At 47.0% G+C, this 17652-nt stretch overlaps 1 protein-coding gene across 2 annotated transcripts in view; it reads left to right on the plus strand.

The window, feature by feature from the left end:
• The window catches only part of ABCC4 (ATP binding cassette subfamily C member 4 (PEL blood group)), a 196610-nt gene that overhangs the window by 133304 nt on the left and 45654 nt on the right, over window positions 1–17652 (plus strand). For both annotated transcript variants that reach the window (XM_090257992.1, XM_090257993.1), the window contains exon 21: window positions 12959–13109. In XM_090257992.1, coding sequence (XP_090114118.1) covers window positions 12959–13109 — 151 coding nt within the window. The remainder of the gene's footprint in view (window positions 1–12958; window positions 13110–17652) is intronic.

The following is a 17652-nucleotide window of genomic DNA, read 5'->3' on the forward strand; positions in this document are numbered from 1 at the left end:
CCTGCAAACAAATGTCGCATCTTTGTTTACTAAAGGTCAGCACTAGGGCTCCCCCCACCCCCCCCCCCCACCCCAAGGAAGGTTCTCTCTCATTGCTAGGAAGGTCTTGGCCATACTGTTTCATGCCCCAGGTGTGATTCCTTTCTACAGTCCTGATCATGCTAAGGGCAGCCTTGTCTGTCTCCTCCCCTGAGCAGCGCCACATTGTGTGGTAATCGCACCTCTTCACAGGGTTGACCATGTTTTTCCCCCTGGGCTGCTGCTGCGCCCACACCTTCTCCATTTGTTGGAGTATATTTTGCCGATGTTCCCCTACGAGGGGGTGTGTGGACTGGGTTTTCATTTTGTATTATGTCATTCTGTCATGAATGTGTTTTCCATTCTGTGTTAAAATGGGCCCATCATTCCCACTCTGTGAAGTTGTTCAGGACCCTCACGTTGCCTTGGAGAACTTTTAACATCTCTCCCAGCGTCACTGTGAAGTGTGATGAACTTGTCCTTACGTTCCTATCAGCTGTCAATCCAGAGCCCCGACGTGGAGCCCTGGACCACCTGTGTGACCACGGGGAACCCGCTGAACCTCTTTGGTTTTCTGGTCCTTGGTTCTAAAAACGTGAGGAGTCTATGAATTGACATTTAAGGCAGTTCAAGGTCAAGAAGAACTTGTCTTTGCTCTTTCTCTTCCCAACTGAAGTGTCTTCCCTCTCCTCTCCACGGGTTCAAATCTCACTGGTCCTTCAGGCCCACCTCCAAGGAACCTTCCTTGATTCCCCAGTGCACACAAATCTCTGCCTCTCCAACTGTTGGATACTTAGGGTCAGCGCCGTAAACCTAGCCGTCTTAGGTTAATTTTGCCTCCTGTGGTAATATCAGAATGTGGGATTCTCTTGCCTTCCGGTGGTCCCCAGGGCCGTGCCGGCCCACAGGTGTGCCGCACCAGGCGTGGCTGCTTGATTAGGGGACGAGTGGGCCGGGCCAGGTGTGAGGGCCTCCACCCAGGGCACCCCTGGGCCTCCAACCTCCCGTTCACAAAGTCTCGAGAGCCTGAAGTCACTGATTCCTTATGTGACCTCACTGGGTGGTGATGACCTCATAGCTGTCATGGCAGGGTAACTACGGAAACGTGGTGTCCCAGGGGAAACCTCCAGCAGTTCTCTACCAGAAACCGATCTGTTTGGTTACCCGAGAGACAGGTGATTGACCAGATCGGGGACATTCACTGTAACGTGTCCTCTGTCCCCTGGGAGAGCGGCCCAGCAGGTAGGCCTCGGCTGGGCATCTGCAGAAAAGGCAGAGGTGCACGCACGGCCTCACCTGGCTGCCACGTGTCTCTTTCGGCTTTTTCATAACACCAGGAAATTACCCTAGCTATACTTAATGCCGGTGGCCTGGAGCACCCTCCAAAACCCAGGGTGGGGTGCTCCTCCTCGCTGCCAAGGACGATACAGCGTCGTTCCCGGACAAGTGTTCATTCCGAAAGGTTCTCTCTCATCTTTTGCAATGGAAGCCCCCCCCTTCAGGCTACCCGAGGCTTTCATTCAGACCCTTTACTGATTGGCTTCCCAGCCCAAGTCCAGTGCGTTTTGTTGGCAGATGGTAAATGGAGAAGTGTAATGAAGGACAGTTGAGTGTTGCTCATGAACCCCTTTCAAGCCCAGCCGGTCACCTTCACTGAGCTGTCACGTAGACATGCCGATGGGTCCCCTCAGACACATCCCCGAGCTGGCTGCTGAGTGCTAGGCGAGGGGGCGGGCTCAGTCCATGGGAAGAACGGAAGGAACGAGGGGAGTGGCGAAGGAAATGGTATCCCAGATAGTGCGGTGGGGGGGGGCCTAGCCTTGGTAGCCAGAACCTGGCCCTGACCCCCCTCATCATTCCGCCTCAGTATTTGTCCTGTTTCTAATCTGGTTAACGGTACCAGAGGGCTAGAGGCCAGCATGGCTGGGAAAAACCAGTATGAATGGGGCCTGAGTGGGGCGGCCAGTGTGGAAGAGGCTAAGAAACAATTTATATTAGATCGTTTCCAAAACTTGGAAGGCATTGCCTTAAAGCCCCGCAAGGGACAGGCTATAAGAAGTATTTTTCTCTGCTGAGGGGGATCTGAAAGTGATACTGACAGCAGTTACTGTCAGGGTCTCTTTTCTCTGGGAATGGGGGAGGTTTTCAGGTGCTGGCTGCTGCTTCCCTGGACCCACAGAATTGCTTTTGCAGCCAAGACCCCTTCTCTAGGGGATTCACAGAAGTGATGGGCCAAGGCTGGGTTTGGGGGCCAAGCAGATTAGATGGCTTCAGCAAGAACCTAAGAGACACACAAGAGGGGTTACATCCAAATTCATTATTGCAGAATACAAGGGATCAGTTCTGGTTTTCTTCCCAGCAGGACGAGCTCCCACCTTCCATCTTAGGCCTGGCAACTCCCATATCCCCGTAAGAAGGTGGGGAGAAACCCAGGTGGGATGGCATGGACAAATATACAGCCCACTCGGTGGCACCCAGGCCTACAGGGTTGCCTTCTGGCCGCCCCAGCAAAGGCGGAAGCAGAGAAGGCAAAGCAGAGAAGGCAATCCCCAAATGAGCGATCAAGAGACATAGTGCTGAGAAAGTCCGAGCAAGACATCAGCTCCATCAGCTCCCACAACACCCACAGGACCAAGATAGCAAGAGGCTTGTCCCGACGAAGAAACAAAGAAGCCAGTCCCCGGATGAACACTCAGAAGTTCCCCTGTGAAAGAAAGGAGGAACGACCTAGGTTGGTCCAGCCCCGAAAGTTGGTGATTCAGGCATCGTAGCAAGAGGCTGACCCCTCAGAAGCTTCCTGGCTGAGTCCAACTCAGACAGATTTTTTACTGCCTATGAGACACTACTGCTTCTTCCCAACGTGAGCCCCACGGCCCACCACGGGCAATGACAGCCTGAGCCTTTCTGTCTCTGTCTTCCTTAACCAGGAGCCTCCTTCCGTATTAAACAGCCATGGGCAGGGAGCCTCAGAAACTGAGGTTTGAAATGAGAGGCTGCTCTCAACATCCTCGGGCTGACGTTGGCCTGGCAGGAAATCTGAAGTTCCTCTGCTCAATCCTCTGGAGTCCCTCTTTGGGCAGAAGAAAGAAGAGTTTGCGCTCTGGGAGCCCACTGGTAGCCAGGAGCAGAGGAAGGGTGCAGAGGTGGCCCTTGCAGGTCCAGCTCAGTTACTAGGTAGGCCCCTGCCTGCAGTCATTGCCAGTGGCGCCAACACAAACTAGGAGGATCTGGGCTTTAACCCAAAGGAAGCACTGTGTGCCAACCCAGGGGAGCCATTTTCATCCATGACGCCACCCCCCCCCCCCCCGTTATTGACTCAATTATTTACTGAGCTTGTTATGTGAGGTATTCTGCAGATGTGAAGATAGGAGCCCCTCCCCTGAAAACATCCACAAGCGGAAGGAAGAGACAAGCAGTTCAGCACTATAATTTCAAATAATGATAACTGCTGTGAAGAAAAGTAAAATAGGCTAGGAGGATGGAGTGATGGCGGAGGGCTAGGTGACCTAGGTGGTCAGGGGAGGCTTCTCTGAGGAGGTGCCTTTTCAGCGGCGATGTGAATGATGGGTTGGTCAGACAGCAGCGGAGACCCTGAGGCCAGCATGAGCCTGGCTGTCCCAGGGCTGGCAGAAGGCCAGGGTGGGGGGAGCAGGGAGAGAAAAGAATGAAGGTGTCAGGGGAGACTGCGGTGGCCTTGTCATCCATGGTGAGGAGGGTGTGGATCTTCTCTCAGGTGAGATGGGCAGTCACAGGTGGGCTGAAAACAGGGCAGTGGAGCGATCTGGTGAAGATGATGCGAAGACCACTCTGACTGCTGTGGGCTGTGGCACTGAGGTGCTGGCTGTTAGCTGTGGAATGTCTCTACAGTTGGGGCAGTTGGTTCTAGGGAGTGGGGGAGGAGACGTTGCACATAAGAAAGCACAGCCTTTTGGCCTGTGTCCTAGGACCACCTGCCTCAGCAGCCCAGAGCAGAAGGAGGCACTGTCAGCAGCCTGTGGCCCTCAGGCTGAAGTCACCCACCCTGTGGACAGCACACTTGTCCTCAGGGGCCACCGCAGGAAGACCGTTGCTTCTCCCCCAACACACACCCTCAAGGCCAGGGAGGGTCCTGATCACAGAAAGTTTCCCTGACTTCGGTGAGAGGGAGGAGGCACACGCACTGGGGATCCCAGGAAGTTCCCAGTGGGTGTCTCAGTGAACCCAAAAGGACAGCTAATGCCTCTTCCTGCAGTGAGCGCCCGCCCCACTGCCCCCCGCTGGAGATGGGAACCTTAGTGTCTGTCTCTGATACTTGCTGAGACCAAGGCTGACGTGTGGCTACCTCCAGAGTCATGAGTTAGCAATTCCCAAACACGAGGCACACTGACTCCGACCCGCCCGGGCATCTTAGGAAAAGTAGAGATTCCCAGCATCCGTACCAGCTCTTCTGAATATACTTTTAGAGTGGGGTCTGGGCATGTGCACTTTGCAAAACTTCCCATAGCTACCAGTTTACAGGAAATACAAGGGACAGAGGAACATTGGAAATGACACCATGGGATGCGGTCAGCAAATTCCAGAACAAAACTGAAGGACAATGGATGTGATTTGTTTTTTTATTTTTCTTCACAAATAAATTTCAAGGAAGAACTTTCCGTCAAGATGGCCGAGTAGGGAAATGCTATGCCCACCTCCCCCAAGTCCTACTTCAAAGTTACAACGAGACTACAGAACAACCCCCCTTGAGGAGAGCCATACTGAAGTCCTGTATAAAGAAGGACATTCAGATATTGGCAGGAGAGTTGGGGGTGCGGGAGTGAAGAAATGGGGGTAAATTATATTGACTCACATTAGCAGGCTAAATTAACCTTATGTTCCTGGAATAAACTGCCCTTGGTCATGATGTAGGATCTTTCTTTTTTTTTTTATGTGTCGCTCTGTTCAATTTTAATATTTTGTCCACAATTTTTGTATCTGGTGTTCATGAGGGATATTGACACATAATTTGCTTGCCTTGAAATACTTTGCTTTCGGGACCTGAGTTAGGCTGCCCTTCTGAAGAGAGGTGGGAAGTGCTTCTTCCTTGTTGATGGTCAGTTTTAAGTATCAACGTAGCTAGGCTACATTCCCCAGTTACTCGATCAAAAAATAATCTAGGTGTTGCTGTGCAGGTGTTTTGTAGATGTGATTGAAGTCTGTAATCAGTTGATTATCTGGGTGGGCCTGATCTAGTCAGTTGAAAAGGCCCTAAGAGTTAAGGCTTCCCTGAAGAAAAGGAAATCATGCTGGTGAATAAAAGTGTCAGCCCCCACCCGAGTTTCAGCCTGCACACTCATAATAGCCTGCCCTGCAGATTTCAGATTTGCCTAGCCCCGTTCAGTTGTGAAGTGCTCTCTTTTTTTATTGTTAGATTCAGTTTATTGGTATGTTTTTCTATGTGGCTAAGATAGGTTTGTAATTTTATTTTCTTTTGGTCTTTTGGGGGTCAAGTTCTCTGGAAGAATTTGTAAGAACTTCTTATGTACTGTCTACTTGCACAGCCATCTTGGCTTCTAACGTCTTTTTCTCTGAGAAGTTTTTAAATGATGGATTTGGATTCTTAAATTGATAGGGAATTATCCATACTTTCTGTTTTTCGTTTGTCATTCTTTATATGTAATTATTCAAGAAGTTTGACTTTGCATTAAAATTTTTTTAACTCATCAACACAATGTTTATTATATATATGTTCTTTTCACTGTGTGGCATCTCTTGTTTTCCCCTTTTTTAGCTGATGATAATGGTACTTTTTTACCCTCTTCTTTCTCAATAAATCTTGGTAGGAGTTTATTCATCGATGTTTTCAAAATGCCAAGCTTTAGGGTTTATTGATTTTTCTCCTTGGAAGTTAATTTTCTGTTTTATTAATGTGTACTTTTATCTGGTTTCCACTCTGCTACATAATTTAGTTTAATATGTTATTCCTTTTCTATCTTAAGATAGACCATTGACTTTAGCTTTCTTTTTATAAGACTTTTTTTAAGGGCAGTTTTAGGTTAACAGCAAAATTAAGGATACAAAGATTTCCTGTGTATTACCAGTGGCCTTTCTTAAAAAAACAAAAAAAAACACAGAACTTTAAAACTATAAATTTACCTCTAAACAAAGCTTTAGTTGCAGTCCTCAAATTTTAATATTAGTAAATTTATGTTCTTTTCTGTCAGAATACTTTCAAAATATATTATAATTTCTTTGAACCATGTGTTATTTAGAAATGAAGTGTATTACTGAATTTCTAAACATTTAGTGTCTGTCTAGTTACCTTTTCGTTATTGATAGCTTGTTAAATCCACTGAGGTCAAAATATATTCTGCACAATTTCTGTCCCTTGAAGTTTGCTGATACTTGCTTTTAGAGCATAGCACATGCAGTTGAAAAGAATGTATTTAGTTATTAGCTGCAGTATTGTATATGTTTTAATTAGGCCAAGTTTGTTAATCATGTTTTCAAATCTTTTATGTATCTATTGCTAGTCATCTGTTTGTTCCATCAATTTTGAGATAAATGAGTTAAACTCTTTTGTCTCTTTCTCCTGGGTTCTGTCAGATTTTGCTTTATACATTTTTTACTATGTTATTAGGCTTATAGATATTAAGACTTTTAAAATGTCTTCTACATAAATTGACCCTTTATTTTTTGAAATGTTTTTCTTTATTTCTATGCATGCTTCCTAACTTAGAGCTTCTTATTTGTGGTGCTGTAGATACCCCAAAGCTTACTTTCGGTTAGTGTTTTCATGGGGTACACGTTGCCAGCCCTTTTACTTCCACCTTTATGTGCCCTTATTTTAAGGGATGCCTTTTAAAAGTAAGCATATAGAGGGACTCCAGCCTTGAATTTCATCAAAGGCTCTACACTGAGGCAAGGTAGAAAGGGAGCTATTGATCAATGAGATATGCCAATCACAAGGGAAGGAGGACGTGCACCCTGTTGCTCTAATGTTATGTATTGTCTGGGTTAGGAAATTGTCACCATCCCACTCTCAGTGGCAGTAGCTAGGACTTGGGATTAAGAACTAACTGAAGGAGACACCAGCCCCAGCGCTGGCGTGGATGTGAGAAGATCCCAGGCCAAATGAGAGATGAAGGGAATGATGAGCATATCCCAAGGAAGAGGACAAGTTTAGAAAGCTTAATCTGAGAGTTTGGATAGATCTCTTTATACAGATAGAACAAACCGAAGTTTCGTTGTGATTTAACAGAGTGTTAACAGAGTTGGATGAGGTCAGAAGAAACAGGTGGTCAATTCTGGGAACCAGAATTGATCTCTCAACTCCCTAACGTGTGCAAGGTGCCATATCAACACATAACTCACACCTGCAGATTTAAGACTAACCCTAGGTTGGCCTTAAGCTTTAGGAGGTTACGTTTAAGAGTCTCCCATATTTTTCCTCTTTGCTTCTATTTATCCTGTAATTGAAGGGTAATGAGTATTATGTGATAGGAATTACATTTTATTTGTTAATACTTTTAGGATTTTTTTGTACAGCCTGTAGAAAATTTCACTGCCTCCACAAGAATCTTGTACTAGCCAGCAGCACAATCTCTGTGATAATCATTTTCTTGAAAGGTTATTTTTTTTATCTGATAGGTTTCCAGAATAAATAGATAGAAGAATCTCCCCTACTCCCACATCAGTAAACAGCTCACTGATCAAAAAACTAGGCATCATTTTTTTTTCTCTCTCTAAATCAGAAGAAAATCTTAACATGCTTTCTTGCCAAGAAGTGAATCTTCCCTTGTTTACTGCACTTAACTCCTATCTTGTGCAGAATCAGTAATAGTTTAAGGCAATCTGGATGATTTGGGTTTATCACAGCTTGGAACAGAATTCTTTAGAGTGTGACTGACAGCAGATTTAAAAGCCTTGAAATCCCTTTGAGGTGGTAGCAATCTTAATGATCCCGATTTCATTTTTTTAATACTGGAAACAAATAATAAAAGTACTGTCTACTGATTAAGTGGCCTTATGATTAAATACATATTTCACTTTGTGCCTAATATAAGTATGCAAGCGAGGAAGAGTTCAAATAATAATGGAGTGAGCCAAAAGTATGGATGACATATTTATTTGCATAGACTAAGAAGAATACATTTTTACTGCTGTTTATAGAAAACATGTTCTTTGGCACAAGCTTCACAAAGACTAGCAGGAACAGAATCCCATGGCATTAAGTTTAAAGTACATGGTGGGTAGATAACTAGGAATTCTTACAGGACTGTAAGCAGTTTGGTAGTTAAATGCCCAACAGGCAAACAGGCCCTTGTATTTAAAACTGTACTTGGGAAAGGAATATAAAATCTGTAATATTAGGATGCAATGTTAATTCCAGAGGAAGAGACTTCCTAGGGAAGTTTTCCCGTTTTCCACCATCCAAATATGGATATTGAGCGTGTAACATACTCTGCCTCATTCTGAGTCCTTCGGTTTTATGTATTTATTAAAATTATATTTGGCTATTTTTTTTCTCCCCTTCAGGTTATTTTGCTTCCTGGGCTTAGAGCTCATCCCTCTTACAAAACTTTCTTTTTTTTTTTTTTAACTTAAACAATAAATCTTAAATCCACACCCGTTAGCGTGTTCTGTTAGTAAGCATTTTAAAGATCTTTTCATCGTCAGCTCGGTTTTATGAGTTCAGTGGGCTATGTATTATTCCCCAATTAGCTGGGAGTCTAGGTCTGGTTACCTCAGGGGAGAGACCAGGTACAACCACAAGAAACCCAACAAAACTAGAAAATGCAGAAAAAAAGGGAAAATAATATAAAATAGGAATACATTTAGGTGTTGATGTTTTTCAAATGTGACTCATATATGGGATACAATATGATGCAGAGATTTAAAGAACAGGCAGGCGTGGGGTCAAAAGTGGCTGAATTCTCTGACTTCGAGCAAATTGCTAAACCTCTCCGAGGGTCAGTTTCCTGCTTTGTCAATGGAGAGAAGCCCTCCTACTGAGATTTGATGTGAGGATGGAATTAAAGAATGCACATGAAATGCTTAAGAGGTTGGACACGTGGCGAGTCTCATTCAGTGTCACCCATCATTCATATTTGGGAAGGTGGGGTAACCAACATCTCATTAGTTGCCAACTCAGTCGAAGAGAATTGTGGGATTTCTTGAGTACTCGGAGGAAATTGCCCATTAGGCACCAGCAATGAAACAGTGTCTGATTTTTCAACGTTTTTGATTGGGTGGGTTTTTAAAGAAAACTTTTTTTAAAACAATTTTATTTATTTATTTGTTTGTTTGTTCATTTATTGGGGGGAAAGGAGAAAGAGAGGGAGAGAAACATCACTGTGTGGTTGCCTCTCACGTACCCCCAACTGGGGACCTGACGTGCAACCTAGTCATGTGCCCTGACTGGGAATCGAACCAGTGACACTCGGTTCGCAGGCCGACGCTCAATCCATTGAGCCACAGCAGCCAGGGCTCGATTGGGCGGGTTTTTAAACAAAACCATTAACATTTTTCATAAGCCCTTTCCCCTTTTTTGCTTTTGTATACCTTATCAATATTCATTTAGAGGTCAGTGTGGTTGGTCAAAAAACAGCTGCTCAAAGGACAGCAAGCTTCCTGAGGATAGAGGTACACGTTAGACATCCTTTCCCTCGTGGTGACAGGGTCTCTACCTTAGTCACCCTGACATCCAAATCCGGATGCTTGCTTAGCAAGAAGGCCAACCTGGAATGGACACAGTTGAATTTCCTGGGATTCACTGGTGTACAAAACCTAGCTTTCGTAATCCCCTTGATATCAACACCAATTCATGATACACAAAATAAAAAATGTCAAGTGGATCTTCTCTTTTGAAAATACTGACTAATCTGGTAAGTGGGCATTTGGTTTGGTTTTATTGGTTCAGAGATCCACCACCTTATCCTTACTGTTCCCTGGATGCTCAGCAACCTCAAAGCAAACGCATCTTCACAAAGAAGAAGCACGGCTTTCTCTTAACACGTTGCGTACCGGGGTATTTAAATGGGGTATTTAAATGCCTTTTAGAAATGACGAGAATTCTCTCCACTCATACGCAACGTGTTAAGAAGAAAAAGGACATGGAATAAGAAAAGTAACACCCCAAACAATGTTGAGCTGCCTTCAGTTTCCTGAGGTGAGCAGTCTTCAGAAGGCCTAGAGTTGTGGGGCACGACTATGGAGAGGTCAGAAATTGTTGCAGGCACGAGGTTTATTGTCCGTCTTACCTTGGAAGTGCACAAACAAAATAGATCTTAGATACAGCAACCAGAGAAAAGCCACAGTTACACCCCCGCCCACCCCGACAACTAATGATGGCCAGCCTAGTGACTTTCCTTAAGACCAGACGTAGAATTAGCCAGAAGGACTCCTCCCTGTGAGCATGGAGGCAGAAGCCTGGTTTCCTAAAGGGAGTTTCAGGATGGGCTGCATCAGTTAATCCAGTAGCTATAAGAAACTGTTGAGCTGTAGGTATAACAGGAAAGAAGCCGGACGGCCCGATTTTCCTCCATTCATTAGTGGAATTGGTTCCTTCAGAAATCCCTGCCTGGGATAAACAGGAAATGCACCGGGGTCTGCAGTAAGATACCGCATGCAGTTTGTGTCGTAAAGTTTCAGCCCTGGACGGGGTTCCTCCTCCCTGCCTTCCCCTCCCAGAGAGCAAGGGACCCGATTCCCCAAGTCCAGCGTGCTCCTGACGTTCTCCGTAACACCCTTGTGGCTTCTGGGGAGAACTTGGGACAAGCGCTTCAACTCCCAGCGTCACAGTTCTGTATCTGTAAACGGAAATGGCCGTTCTTTCTTTCCTCGGTCCCAAGATGGTCGTGGGGGTCCTTGAGGAAACCGATGCGGAAGAGCGATGCAATGATAACCTGAGTTTGCTAAGGACGACCATGGCAGTCCTTCCCTCGGAGGTGGCGCCGCGGGCCCGCTGCACTGGGCGGCACGCTGGGCAGGACCCTGGGCTGGCAGGCAGAGGGTGCAGGAGCTGGTGCCAGGACGACACCACAGAACCTTTGTTAATTTTTGCTCCCTGGTTCCCCCATGGTCAAAAGTTCCATCGACTGGGGTTACCTCCTGCAAGGTAGTCACGCCGCTCTGTTTGTTAAACCCGCCCGTGGAATTTGGTCCGAAGTCTCTTCCTAAAGCCCTCTTAAGCAGGGTTCCGTGTTCTTCTGTGCTTTCAAAGCTCTCTGTGCCTTGTGTAGATGGTCATGGACTTGCCTCCATCGAAGACTATAACCCTGGGAGGCTTGTCCAGGCCAGTGTGCCTCCGCATGTCCCCGCCATTCAACCTCACTTTCATAGCAGGCAGGGTATTTTACAGGAACATTAAAGGCTGATTAGGAGGCTCAGAGAAGTCAGACATTTTTTTTCCTGGACAATAAAACAGCCGTACTTTAAGGGCAAGCTTACATATGTCATCATGGCTGACCACATGGGCTCCCGGGCGTGGGCTTTGCAGTCTGGATCGGGTTGCTTTTCTTCTTCCTGCGTCTCAGTGTCTCCAGCTGGGAAATGAGATCATAGTACTTACTCAGTAGGGCTACTATGAGAATTAAATGAATTAATACATGTGAAGTATTTCAGGTGCAGCCAGATACGCAGCACACAGTCAACATTAACTGTAGCTAGAAAACCAAGAAAGCAGACCCTCCCTCCCCTACTTCCCAAGGTAAACATTTAAATTTTTACCTCCTTTTCTGAATACTGAATTTACAGTTAACCACTTCTTTATCTCTGTGTTTATAGTGGAGTCTTCTGATTCCTCATCTGTGATGTCTGCTTGCTCATTTCCCTAGTACTATCTACTGACTCATGATAGTTGGGGATTCAAGTCTTACTCCCCCTAAGTCTCAAATTTTCTCATCACTTACATAAGGAAAATAGTAATACCTACCACCTGGGGCTGCTGAGTGTATCAAAAGAGCTAATTCCTAGAAAGTTCTTATTGGCATGTTGGGCGTTCAATAAATATCATCAGGACCACCCCTATGATTCTGATATTTCATTGGGTGGGAAAGCATTTCCTACCTTTGTAACAAGTCCTTGGAAGCGAGGGATTTAGTCCTAACAAAACAACGCATTAAATCTATTTTTGAAAAGAATTCTTGATAAGGAAACAGAAAGGCTTCCCCGACCCGTTTCCAACACCAACAAGCAATTCTTGGGTGCCAGCAGGATGTCTGAGAATTCAACTCAGCTCTGACATTATCTACCCAGAGATGGCATCTGATTCCACAGGTGAAGGGCTCAGTCCCACAAGGCCACCCTTCCCTTCCCATCACACTCCAGCTGAGAGCCTGGTTGTCACCTGTGCATCCGGCTGACTGGCCATGACCCCCTCCTTGGGTTTGGTTAATTTGCTAGAACATCTTGTGAACCTTCAGAGACCCCTTTGACTCACTAGATTACGGATTTATTACAAAGCATATGAAGGATATGAAGCAACAGCTGGATGAAGAGATACATAGGGTCAGGTTGTCAATGAAGCTCAAGGAAATTCTGTTCTTGTGGGACTTGGGACATCATGGCCAAGCATGCAGGTTTGCCACCTTGGAAGCTCTCTGGAAAATAAAGGGCAGGGAACTGTCTTTTAGAAGTTCTATGGATGCTTCATGACATAATCGTGATTGAGTAAGTCATTGGCCATTGGCTGTTGGTTCAACCTCAAGCGCCTCCCTCCTCCCTGGATAGCAAGGGTGGGATTGCAAGTTTCCGTCTTCTAACCACAGGTTGGCTTCTTGGCAACCAGTGCAGATCCTTGTTGCTTTCCTCTAGTTGCTTCATTCACATAACAAAAGACACCTTGATAACTCTCTCCACACTTAGGAAACGCCAGCGGTTTGGGTAGATCTGTGCTAGAAATGGGGACAAGCACCGAATGTTTATTTATGATAAACCGCAGCGTCACAGGAGACCTCTCCCTCTGTTTTCACCGTTTCAGACGTTTCTACAAGTGATCGGTGTGGTGGGCGTGGCGGTGGCGGTGATCCCTTGGATTGCGATACCTCTGGTTCCCCTCGGCATCATTTTCTTGGTTCTCCGGAGATATTTCTTAGAAACGTCGAGGGACGTCAAACGCCTGGAATCTACAAGTGAGTACCGAGGCTGGCGGGCCGGGATGGGGATGCGGGCTCGCGCCCACCCATGCCTCAGTGAAGGGGCCTCCTGAAACTCTGCAGACCGCAATTCAACATTTCCCATCCAGTGAGCATTCAGTAACAGAATAGTAAGGTCACTGTGAGTCAGGGTGGCCTGTAAGGCAAATACATTAGCGTCCTGCTAGGTGCCGCTTTCAGTGGAGCCCAAGGAACGGATGGAGGATGTATGTGGAGCCACCATCCCAGGACTGCGAGCACCGTGAAGACAGGGACCATTTCCATCCGAGTCATGACATGCTTCCCGATACAGAGCAGCAAGGCAAGAAATGTTTCTCCTAGGCAATAAAATATTTCATCGTGTTTTAGCTAATATAGATGGGAAGCAGAGCATCTTTTCCCTCTGAATTTACTAGAAATGATGAAGGGAAGGAAAAGAGGAGGGAAAGGAAAAGTGGCGTCAGAAAATACGCTCATATGTTAGACGTGAGCCACAAGGAAAATATGTTACTTTCACCCACTCCAGAAACGGCATCGAGGTTGTGGGGGATCAATGCTGTGAAAAGATACGCACTGTCCTTTTCGGTTTTGCTCTTTATTGTCACCGGTGGTTGGGGCAGTGGCGCACTGAGGTGTTCTGTCTCCCTGGGCTGTTCGTGTCAATGGATGCCGAAAACAGTCCCCTTTGGAGGACACCGAAGAGAGATCAGTTTCATCCCTTGCTCTCTTCAGCTTCCCAGGCTTCGAATGATGAGAAAAGGAAAACATTTTATTAGGGATCAATCTGTTTCCCAGGGAATCACAGAGGATGGACTATATCGGAGCTGACTTCATTGAGGTGCCACTATTTTATTATTGAAACAGAAAAAATTGTAAGGAAAGTAGATGGTGATGTGTATTTTTTTTTAATCTACCAGGATGATAGCCAAAACATATAAAGAAGGAGGTATTTGTATCAGAAACCCCAGCCGTGGACACTTACTGCAAACAAATACCAACTTAGCTTTCTGGAGGCCAGGCGAAGGAGAGAAACATTGATTCCCATGGTCCTCTGTATCCACTAAGTAGAAAAAGACCAGTTTATCAGGATAAAGGAGTTCTTTGCTGTGGCGAATGTGTAGTTTTTTTTTTAATGATAATTGCTGGAGAGACATTTGTCCTTAGTATTTGCATAAAGGCTAGTGGGTGACAGTTTCATTAAAAGCTATAGAAAATCTTCTAGTCACCTAGAAAAGCCGCTAACCTGCTGTGAGGTTCGGTTTTCTGAGATGTTTTAATGGGATGGCGGAGCAGTGTTATGTAGATGTGTCTGACATTCTGTTGATATGACTGGTCACAGCGACGAGACTTGGAGAAGGCAGAATAAGTGACGCGCTTCAGCCATTCTTTTGTGTAGTCAGCAAGGCTTCAGTCGTTTTACTCTTTGAGGCTACTCATGTGATGGAGTCACTCAACCATCTTCTTGCCAAGGAGGTCTCTGATGTATTAAAGAAGGGTTGGGTTCCCTTAGAAGAAACACTGGACAGAGGACTTTGCTTGGGGCCAGGGCCACTTCCCATCCACTTGGAAGTGGAGAGAAAGGGACGCAAAGCTTTTTCAAGAAGCAGCAGAATATGTCCTCATCGCTTGATTTGGAGAGTCTGAGAACTTTGGGATGGCCCCTGGGGAGTATTTGGGTTTCCCTTCACCCCAGTAGACTATGACAATAAGTTAGACAATAAGTTAAATTTGGCTATTCTTTCCTTTACACCCCCACATAACCAAACATGGCGGCCAGTTGACTAGCGCTGTTGATTGTTATCTGTCGGGATGGTCTGTGGCATGAAGAACAAATCCCTTGTGTCCTCTAAGCAGTAATTGATAGCACTTACTGAGGCCACTGCCGGAGCCGCCAGCAGAAAGAAGGACACCTGATTGCCACGGCTAGAAGGCACAAGCCTGCTTCATCCTTGTGCATTGAGGAACTACTCACGTCCGAGGTTTATTTTCAGGCCATAGCTGCCTCACTGGCTCTGCAACCTTGGGCAGCCCTTGAAGCCATCTTAATGACAAGTCTGTAGTTGATCATGATGGTTTTCCATTTTTTGCAAAGGTGAGCATCGCAACAGGCAGTCCCAGAGACGAGCATGTAAAGCCAGGGTGGCCTTTGTCTGGGTTTCTCTGGCCAACACAACTCACTTGGCAATGCTGGGATCCTGAAGCCAGACTCCGGTTCTGTCTGGAAGGGCGGCCATCTAGCACGGTCTGCGACAGGCATGGCTGGGGGGTGTTAGCATGTGCGCCTTGTGTTCCCAAGTCCCAGCGCCTCGGGCCTGCTGCTTCAGAGCTCTCCTGCCGAGTCCTGGGGACTTGGTTGGACTTGAGATGCTTGCTAAGATGTACGGTGCTGGGGAAGGCTGTGGCATTGAGACTTTAGGGTTTTCTAAAGACAAACTGCCAAGTCTGGAGAAAAATGCATTCAGTCACACGTGGGCATCTTTAACCCCTGATTACTCTCCCTCTGAGACCCTGTGGCTGTGATTCAAAGCACAGCCTTGGGAATAAGCCAAAGGTGGATCTGACTCTTGGCTCTAGCACTTATTCCATCTTGGGCAGCGACTTCAATCCCTCCGTCTGTTTTTCCCTCTGTCGAGGACATAATGCACCTGCCTCTGGAGTTCTTGTGAGAAGTACTTATGAAAAGTGTTTGCTGGCATCGACCTAAGGCACGAGAACCTTGAGCGTGAGGCAGTCAAGAACACAGCAGCGAGCAGGTCTCACAGAGCAAGGCTGTCCCTAGGGTCCTTGTGTGCTGTTCCCCGCCTTCCCCTTCACCAGGGAAGATTTGAAGCTCTCTGTCCCAAAGAGTCCTCAGGGTCATGGAAGACACAGCTGTCAGTCTTGTGAAATGTAGGGCTCCATCTGCCTGTGACAGGGCACTGAAGCTCCGGGTGTTACAGGACAGCCAGCTTCGTCCATGGGGAAAAGGCTGTCACATTGGGGCAGATGACGCCAGAGCCCCGGGCATCCCCTCTCCCTCGGTACCAGTTCCTTTTCTTTGCAAAGCCTGCAGTTCACTCCTCCCGGCATCCCGCTCGGCCCCCGGTGGGCTGGGGACGAGAGGGTGACCGACGGGCCGGGATTCCTGCTGCCCCGCTGCGGCCCCTGCGCGCGAGGCAGAGTAGGTGACATGTTCTTTGGATGCCCTGGTGTTCAAATCTGCATGACACCTGATGTATAGAGAGGGTCCTCTGGGATAATGAACCGCCACTCTGACCTCCTGGTGAGGGAAGCAACTGAGCATGTCCACGCTGAAGAACTGTCTATGGTGACATAGTCTATGTGACAACATATGCTCTGGACGCAAGAGCATGGTTCTGGTGGCTTCTCTGCACTGTCTGGTGCTGGGCTCTTAGCACTCTCTTGATAGAATAAACAGATTAATGAGCCCTGTGATTCTCCTGCGTCGTCTTTTGGAGCCCTCTGGATCTAGACTGGCTGTGCCCTGGGGACGGGTTGGGACATCTGCCGGGCAGTGCAGAAAAGGCCTCGGCAGAGCTGCCAGCCTTTCTGATTGGCTGCATGAGCTCAGTCTGTGTTCATATTGCTCCCTTCAAAGCGCAGAGTCAAAGGGAGCTACGATAAGTAGGAGACCCAGTTACCCAGAATAACGAAGAGAAGGAAGTGTGGGTCCTAGGGGAAGACCCCATCCATACAGCTGGGTGGTCAGAACCTTCCCCAGTCACTTACGGCTTTTTAACTTGAATTAGACACAAGGGGAAATGTTAGCTCACGTCTGGTGGGGAGAGGTTATTTTTTTCCTTTAAGCACTGTCACAGTCTAGGGACCCAAAGGGGCCCAGTCAGGAAAGAGCCCCAAGGCCAAGTAGACAGTCATATAGCCCACAGCCCAGACCCCGGCGTCACACGTGGAAGGCTGCTCCCTCCTTGCTTGTGGGACTGTGGGTGCTCTCTAAGCAGGACACACCCATACACACCCCACACACACATGTGCAGTGCCCACATGCATGTGGGTATTGAGTGACCTGACGTGCAGACAGACACTCGGATCCCAGGCTAAGGAATCAGGCCCTGAAATTAAGTTTGTTGTTCTCTTGATTCTTTCTCCCTGTCATTTTATGAAATCTGTGCAGCCTCCTCTAAGATGAGTGGCCTCACCTTCCCCATACACTCAGGTTTTGCCAGCAGGTCTCCTCTAGGAGCTAAGTGAGCCCTTGCTGTTATTCCTCATTGCCCAGGCTCACAGTCTGCCCGGCAGCGTGCCGCCCACCTGACCCCCATGTGCCGGAGCCAGACCCCGGAGCCCGACCCCGGAGCCCATACACAAGGTGCTCTCTGAGAAGACAGCCGGTCCTGTGACCTTGGGCTCCAAACCCAGTGTGAAGTGATTCAAAAGAGAATGGCCACCAAGGCCACAGTCAGATTCTGAAAGGGTGCTGTCATTGCCACATGCCACAGTGACCTCCAAGCACAGGACAAGTGTCCAGCAGGGCAGTTATAAAAACATTGCCCGGCTCCTTTAGCAGAAACTTAAACTGGTC

Source organism: Furipterus horrens, unplaced genomic scaffold, assembly GCF_987537825.1.
Source record: "Furipterus horrens unplaced genomic scaffold, mFurHor1.1.pri manual_scaffold_12, whole genome shotgun sequence".
NCBI lineage: Eukaryota > Metazoa > Chordata > Mammalia > Chiroptera > Furipteridae > Furipterus > Furipterus horrens.